Genomic DNA, 8,915 nt, shown 5'->3' on the forward strand with positions numbered 1-8,915 from the left:
TTATTGAATAGAAAATACTTTAAATGAAAATGTAAATTTTATAATCTATCTAAAAATGTAATATTGAACAAATTGATTAAACATACATGCATATAAAAACATACATATATATATATATATATATATATATATATATATATATATATATATAATAACCATTAGTAATAAACAATAAACCCTAAACAATATAGTATTAACCATGTTTTAAATTCATACTAGAAGCCAAGACAAATAATTGCAGGTTAACTTTTGAGAGACTAATATGCAGAAATCAAGATAAAATTGTTGGCTGAATTTTCATACACGTTATGATATCATGGTGTATTATTGTCCTAGTCTATACATTGCATCCTTATTTATTTAAAATAGCCAAGCCAGGGTTATGATTTTCATACTATTATATATTCTCTGAAGTCAAAAATTTCTTGTTTTGTTTTCCCCTCCAAAGCACATAGTTTCAACATACACCTTATTAAACATGCAACTCTTTTTTGACTAAGCATGATCTATATTTCTATTCAAAAGAAAGATGGTTTTCATCATATCACTCATGAATGTAGGTCAACACATAGAGCTTCCACCTGAATATTCCTTTTACTTGTACTCAAGTTACGGCTAACTTTACTTTTTTTTTTACACATATTCACACATATATCATGATAACCGATATGTAACTTTTTGTAAGCAACCTAACTTCTAAGTTCACCACACGATTTGTTCTAAATAATCATTATATAATAAAGTCCTGTTACACATTATATGCACTGTATCTGAGACACGTCACTTAGAATTTTCAATCCAAACGTGAAAGAGCTCTTTAAGTTCAAGTTTTCTTTTTCTTTTTCTCATGCTGCACTACACTATACACATACTGCACTTGGCCTGTTCAACAAAGGCAAAAACAAACTGGGACATTACTTTCAATCTACCATCTTCAAAAAAATTCAAACACCACATGCAAAAACACCCTTATAAAATCTATTTCTTAATCATTAAATAAACTTTATACTTAATTTAACTTTACAAAACCGACTTATAAAATAAAATTTATATTCATTTACATTAATTTTTGTCTCTAATGTAGAATTCCAATACACTTTTCTCAATCTTAGACATATTATTTATGAAACTATAGAAATTAATAGATGATCTAATAGTAGGTGGATAATAAATCCAACAAACAAAAATATTTGTTATGATAGACTTTAATTCATAAGTATAATATAGGTAAATAAATAACTTTAAACATGGGTTAACCCTACTATATGACATGATAGATTATAATAGCATGCTAAAAGATATATTTTAAGTTCAACTTAAAACTTACAGTGAGATCTATGAGGCTTTGGATGGAAGGAAGTGTATAATAATTATTGAAGGCGAATATCCTCAATATATTCTTTTAAAAAAGACTCAGCAATATACCTCACTTACATACAGTAATTTAATCATATTTTCAATTGAGATCAATCTCTAACATTATCCAAATGACAGATAAGGTACATGGTGAAGTGTCCAAATATTATACCTGATGTGAGTTCTGATGGTTTGCGACCTATTGAATGTATAGTTATTGGTTTGATGAATTATAACATTGGCAGGAACTACCAGAGTACCAACGAAGTGATGCTGTTAGTTCAATGGTATACGAAGCCAATGCAAGGGTGAGAGATCCCGTGTATGGATGTGTGGGAGCCATATCTTCTCTGCAACAACAAGTTGATGTTTTACAAACCCAGTTAGCACTTGCACAAGCAGAGGTTGTGCACATGAAACTGAGCCAAGTTTCAACTTCCTCTGAACAACTCAAAGCAGTGCCTGCAACATCCAATTCATCGTCAGAGAACTTATCTCCATCAAGTAAACTTGCCAAAACCCTTTTTGCTATGGACATGGTCGTTGATCAGCCAAACATGGGAGTGTCTTTGTGGTCATGTTAGTTCTTAGGTTATTATATTGTAACTGTCATTGGAGTGCAGAATATAGGCATGCATAGGTACGTAACCTTGTATCAGTAAAGGGTTGAATAAAGTTGATGATGGACTCCATTGAATATGATATCTTCAGCTTCTTTTTTATCCATCATTTAATAGGTTACTTGTTATTATGTTTCTTTTGAGTTAACGGCATTGATATATATATTGATTTTGATACTGAGTATATTTGTAAAGATTTTAATTATATATATATATATATATATATATATATATTTATTTATTTATTTTAAAATGAATGGAGTCATTCATGTAGAACTATAATGTGGTATCTTTATTTCCTATCAAAATCATTTGTGATGCCATCAAAACTAGCATTCGCGACTTGTTATCCCTGGTATGCAACAAAGCAACCTTTCGTCGTGCAACAACTAACAAAAGCCTTTTACCAAGCAACAATATGTTGTAAAAGTTGATGAAATCACAAGCAAAAGGACTTTCTGATATGTGCATATTCATTGTTCCTATTGTTCAAGTTTCCCAAGTTACAATAAAAACTTCCCAGATTTTCGAAGATCTAAAAAACTAGCAAGAAACTGTTAAAGGGGTAAATAACCCACCTTAGAAAATAAAGAGAGGAAAAAGAATAAATGAGAGTGAGAGAGATGTCTGAGTATTGTGTTTTTCAGATGAAATGTATGCCCCTGTTTATAGGTGGAGCATGGGTCATAAAAGAACTATGGAGAAACTATCATTGCAAGAGATGAGTCGTAACTTGTGGTTCAAATTCAAGAACATATCTAGGTGGTTTTGGATATGAAGTGACAATAATCGACACCAGTATATATATATATATATATGTTTTGTTATCCAAAAATCAGGAAGTCATAGCAAAGTTTCTTTGGGTTCAAGCATTCTTTGTCCATGCTTTTGTAATACTACATGAAATGCGCTATATACCACAACCCTTTACCGACGACCTTCTGGCCTTTGGTAAAGCGATGGTAACATAATTTATCGAGGGCTTCTGGCCGTCCGTAATGTCATCGATGGCATTAAGTCAAAAATTTGGGTTTCGTCTCCAAATTATCTAAATTTCGTCCCGCACTTGCCCTAAGCCAAACATCAGAAGCTGGAGTGCCATTTTGGTCACTTTAAGGCGTTCTCGTGTTGTTGATGCAGAGCTCTGTTCGTTGGTGGCTTGTGTTTTGCGATTTATGTGGATAGGTCATGGTGTATCCAGTAAGGTGGTGGGTTGTGCTAGTTAGTGTTTGCGGCAGTGGTGGTAGGTCATCGAGGTTGGGTTGATGGCAGCGTTGGGGTGAAGCGGGCTTGTTAAGTTCTTAGGGGTCGTGGTCTGCAGAGGCTGGCATCGTCAACCATTTTGCTTTCGAGGTAAGTTTTGCTTTCAAAATTGAATGGTTCTCGAGAACAAGTTCTACTTGAATGATGCTTACTTTTTTTTTTTCGTTTTCATGTTGTTTTGTTTCTGTCATTTTTGTCCTGTCTTGTGTGAGAACACGCCATATGTTTTTGCCTTGCTACTTTCACTTTCAGTAATAGTATATGTAGATGCCCACTAAGGGACCATTTATTTGGTGTGAAGCTTTTAGAGGAATAACCCCACGCTAAGGACATTCACGCAAAATCCATTTGTTTATACTGGTTGATAACGGTTGAAAATATCGTTATTTGTTATGTGATTTTGATACTAAATGCACCCTTTTCTACTTAGAAACTTGCTTGAACTCATGATTTTCTTTTAAGTTGTATGAATAAGAGAGTTGAGGTTGAATTTGATGAGTTTATGAATATATTCCCTTGTTTTGGCAGGAGATGAGATAAATAAGGAAAGCAGAGCTGAAGTGCCAAGGACATGGAGCCTAGAAAGGCTTGAAAAAGCACCAAAAGAGAGGGAAGCACAATGCTTGGGAGCCCTTTTTGGGGCTTAAGTGTTGAAGAGAGTCGCGCCCACCGCCCCGGGCACCCATTTGGGGCGTTTAAGCGTCGAGACCATGAAGCTTGGCCGCCATTCTGAGGCTTGAGCGCTAGAAAAAGCCGTGCCCACCGCTTGGATGCCCTAAATGGGGCGCTTGAGCCCCAGCATCATGGGTCAGACTTCGTTCTAATCTTTTTTTCGCTCTATTTAAAGGACTCAGGTGCTCTAGGTTTTGAATCTTTGGCAGAAGGAGCGCAGCTTCCACTCCAATTTCTAGGGTTTTTCTCATTCTTCTCCATTGTTCATCTAGTTTCTCTATGTCTATGGGGAACTAAACCCTAATTCTTGTTGGGGATGATGTATCATTGTGAATTCTCATGTATTTGAATTGATTCTTAACAACACTTATATAATTGTTAGAGTAATTCATCTATTTCAACGCTTGTTATGTTTAACTCATTCATTAGAATGATTTATGAATTGCATAAGTGTTGGGAAGTTCCTTACAATTCACGTTCTTGTTGAATTACTCCCAAGACTAACATTGCTCAGGGATGAGGGTATGAGTCTTGGTCGTCTTATGCTCTTGACCTTCACATCTTTTTACTAGGAATGTTAGGAATTGCATGAACTAGTAATTAGGGACAAGCTTATTCGCTGAGGGATCGAGTTTAGGTGATTTAGTGAGTGACGTTAACATTAATGCATAAAGAAGAATTCTTATATACATGAGAGGAAACTTGGTGAAATCTAACCCCAACAACATACTCATCTCATATTAAGCAACAATTGTTCATCTCTGTTCTATTATGCTATTGATCAAACTTGAATTCATATTTAATTTTCTGTTTCTGCATTTGAACCCAATGATCTCGTTTTCTCTAAGTATTAATTAATCTTGTTATCACATGACTGTTTAGCACCAAGAGTCTTCTGGGATACGATACTTGGTCTTACCATTTTATATTACTTGTGCGACTCGGTACACTTGTTGATCCGTCCAACAAGCTTTTGGCGTCGTTGTCGGGGACTTACGGTTTAAGCTATTCTATTTGTGTGATTCTTGATTAACTTTGACTTTATTTTTATTTTTTCTTATTTTTATTTTATTTTGTGTTTTGAGTCGTTTATTTTTGTTTTGTGCTAACAATGCTTTCTAGGGTTTTGTGTCTAGTTTATGCAAGATACAATCAGGACTAGGAGCAACAAAAGTTTTGAACCTCTTCTTGAAGGACTTGAGACTAGTAGGAGGCCAAAAAGAGATAGATTATCTAGACAACATTCTCTAGAGAAAAATTCACAGGCCTCACAATCTGATCAGAAAAGCATGGAGAACATTGTTGACGGATTGGCAAGCGTATCAAATCGTTCAAGTAATAAAAATGGTAAGACCAAGTATCGTTTTCCCAAGAGACTCGAAAGGCCTTATCATTCGCGTGAATTGAAATCGTAAGACTTGAAAGGAAAAATTAATTAATTGGATTTGAGAACAAAAAATATAAACATGCAAAAGAGAATGATTCAATTCACAAAAGAAAACAATGGATGAATGGAGTTGTTGGGGGTTTACAATTTCATCTAATCCGCCCTCTCTTATCTACTCCTCTTGAATTATTAGTTTGATTAATTAATTGTCATGCAACTTTCTTAGCCTACCCTTAACCCGATCCCTCGGNGAAAAGAGCCTAATACTAATTACTGGCTTGCTATCCCTAGCCTCCCCTAGCAATTAATACAACATTATAGAACGAAAGTTAAAAACAATTGATCGTCCTACCCCTATCCCTAGGTGGTATTGCAAAATCAAGGAATTACTCACCAGTTCATGACAATACTGTACGTCCCTGTATCAATAAAGACAAAAATCAGTTATCGAATGAGTTAAACTATAAAGGCATTAAGCACAGATGAGAACCCAACAATTAACAATCAAAACATATGGAAACAATATAAATAATCAAGAGTTTCAATAAAAGAGAGTATCAAAAGATTACATTGTTTCCCCTAACAACAATAGGGTTTAGTTCACCATTTTCATGGTGAATCTAGATGAAAAATGGAAGAAGTATGGAAGAGAAAACCCTAGAAAAGATGAAAAGGAGCGTAAGCATCGAAGAGATCCTCTCCCGAGAGAAAAATTAGATCTGGTCGTCCCCCTCTGTCAAAAGAATACCTCTATACTCGCAATAGGGCTATTTATAGGTGAGGAGCGCAACAGAAAACAGGCCCAAGCCCAGCAGACCACCGCCCGGCGGAACAACTGTGGCGCCCGGCGGTTTCCCACAAATCGCAAAACCACCTGGCGGTGTAAGTTGCCGCTCGGCGGTGTCCCTCAAAACCGCCCAGCGCCAACGCCAGTGCCTACTCCTCGCCCTGGACCGCCCGGCGGTGTAAGTTACCGCCGGGCGGTGCGTCGACTCTTCAAATCTTCAATTTTCTTATATTTTCTTGAGTCTTCGACCTTTATCTTCAACTCCATTCTTCCCTTTCACCAAAACACTACAAAACAATGCAAAACAAGCATAATATCGCTAAAAACAGCTTTTGACTATCTACAGACTCATTTATTGAGTTTTGCTTGATTCTAAGCTCATTCCAAGTAGTAAAAGGCGTAATATGGTCTAATTTGACATATGAAAATTACTGTTTTTCAACCTTCATCAACACCCCAAACTTAGAATTTTGGTAGTCCTCAAGCAAAACAAAACAAAACAACACAGAAAATAAAGCTTGGCTTTCTACTCTTTCATCAAATGATTCAACCTTCCCAAAGTACATGACAAAACTACTCAATCCAAATCCTCAGCGAAATCAAAATAAGATGCATGCATGCTTTCAATCCAGAGATTGCACAACAGATGTTACACATTATGAATGACCAATCCACTAAGCAAAAATGCACTCATGAAAATTAACAGTTCATATCAAGCAAGTGTTTCACTTAATCACTCAAGTGTTTAAGAAGACACTCCAACTCTCTATTATTCACAAGTCACATGAAACAAAATTCTCATTCATCTCAAACAATCAACATCTTTACATGCAAATGCCATCAAAAGGACTTTTCAAGGCTTGTAATGAGGTTGGGCTAACAAGAAGAATTGGTTTTTCTGGAAGGCAAAATCCTTAAGTCAAGAGAGCTATCAAAATATTCAACATTTAAGCACAACTCTCTTCCTTACCAATTTCCCTCATTCCCAACTTTTTCCCTTTTCTTTTTCATTGAGCTCATCTTCATGCTTTTCTTCTTTTCTTTTCTTTTTCTCATGAATTTTTCTTTTCACAACATTTGAGCTCAATGTTTTCCATTTACCTTTCAATTTCCCCCATGCAACCCCAAACTCGAACCTTTTCATTGTAAACAATTAAGCTCATCCCAACTCAAGGTGAAGAATTTCAAGACAAGGGTTCACATCCTGTTTAAGGCTAAGGTTCAAAAAGGGTATAATGTTTTCAAGAACTCTAGGTGAAAATTTGGCTAGAGAAGGGTTCTCAAAAAATGGCCTTGATCATAAGACATTCACATGCAATTCAATCAATCATCAAGGTTAAGGCAATACCATTCATGCTTTCCTGTGAACAATGCATACAACAATAAAAACTCTGGAGCTCAATACCTCACACACATGCTTTCTCACACAAGATTCATTTATACACCCTGCTCAGCATCATAACTACAATCATAATTCATCACACATCTATTTCCTGGATATTAACATACAACACAACTCAATTATCATCCACATCAAATAATCATCAAATAGTTCCATCATGCATATCAGTCAGTCAAACATTTTCAGAAAAAGTGTTAAAGCCAAGAGTACACACTGAAATTAAAATTCAATCTATTCTAAGAATTTAAAAAGTAAAAAGTAAAAGATAAAAGAAAGAAAACTAGGTTGCCTCCTAGTAGTGCTTGTTTAACGTCACGAGCCTGACCCAAACCTCATGGATCTACCAACATCATGACTGAGGAAAATTGCTCCACATCTCCTCCTACATAGTGTTTGAGCCTTTGGCCATTCACGATCCAGCTCCGTTGCTGATCATCCTCAGTCGAAGATTTTAATTCCACTACTCCACTCTAGAATACACGTTTCACCACAAAAGGTCCTGACCATTTTGATTTCAGTTTCCCAGGGAATAACTTTAGCTGCGAGTTGAATAATAGAACCAAATCTCCTGGATGGAAAGTTCTCTTAATCAACTTCTTGTCATGATAAAACTTCACCATATCTTTGTAAGTCCTGGATGACTCGTAAGCATGCAACCACATTTCTTCAAGTTCTAGCAACTGGTTGCCTCGTTTCCCTTGAGCCTTATGAGGGTCAAAATTAAAAAATTTCAAAGCCCGCCAAGCTTTGTGTTCCATTTCAACTGGGAAATGACACGCTTTTCCATAGACTAACTGCAAAGGAGATAACCCCATAGAAGTTTTCATGGCCATTCTATATGCCCAAAGAGCATCATCTAACTTCTACGACCAATCTTTTCTTGAAAAAGTGACACTCTTTTCTAAAATTCTCTTGATTTCCCTGTTAGAAACTTCAACTTGGCCATTTGTCTGCGGATGATAAGGTGCAACTACCTTATGTTTCACCCCATAATGCTTAAGTACCTTAGCTAGCTGAGCATAGCAAAAGTGAGAGCCCCCATCACTAATGAGGATCCTGGAAGTTCCAAAACGCGAAAAGATTTGTCTTTTTAAGAATTTGATCACGGTGTTAGCATCATTCTTAGGACATGCTACAGCTTTAACCCACTTACTCACATAATCGACAGCTACCAAAATATATTCATTATTGAATGACGGAGGAAATGGTCCCATAAAGTCAATACCCCAGCAATCAAAGACTTCAACTTCCAAAATGCCCTGTAGTGGCATCTCATGCCTCCTTGAGATGGTCCCTGTCCTCTGGCATTTGTCGCAGCTTCGAGCATGATTATGAGCATCTTTAAACAATGTCAGCCAATAAAATCCTGCTTGTAAAATTTTCGCAGCAGTGCGTTCTCCATTATAATGACCTGCATAAGGAGAATTG

The 8,915-nt window shown here is 36.1% G+C and overlaps 1 protein-coding gene across 1 annotated transcript in view; it reads left to right on the forward strand.

Annotated features, from left to right (window-relative positions):
• LOC106753263 (LOB domain-containing protein 4) overlaps positions 1-2,157 on the forward strand; it is a 4,978-nt gene extending 2,821 nt beyond the window's left edge. Inside the window, exon 3 of the mRNA XM_014635052.2 lies at positions 1,602-2,157. Coding sequence (XP_014490538.1) covers positions 1,602-1,940 — 339 coding nt within the window. The 3' untranslated portion in view covers positions 1,941-2,157. The remainder of the gene's footprint in view (positions 1-1,601) is intronic.
• Positions 2,158-8,915: the final 6,758 nt, after the last annotated feature.

The sequence above is a fragment of the Vigna radiata genome, unplaced genomic scaffold (assembly GCF_000741045.1).
Source record: "Vigna radiata var. radiata cultivar VC1973A unplaced genomic scaffold, Vradiata_ver6 scaffold_227, whole genome shotgun sequence".
NCBI classification, from domain to species: Eukaryota; Viridiplantae; Streptophyta; class Magnoliopsida; order Fabales; family Fabaceae; genus Vigna; species Vigna radiata.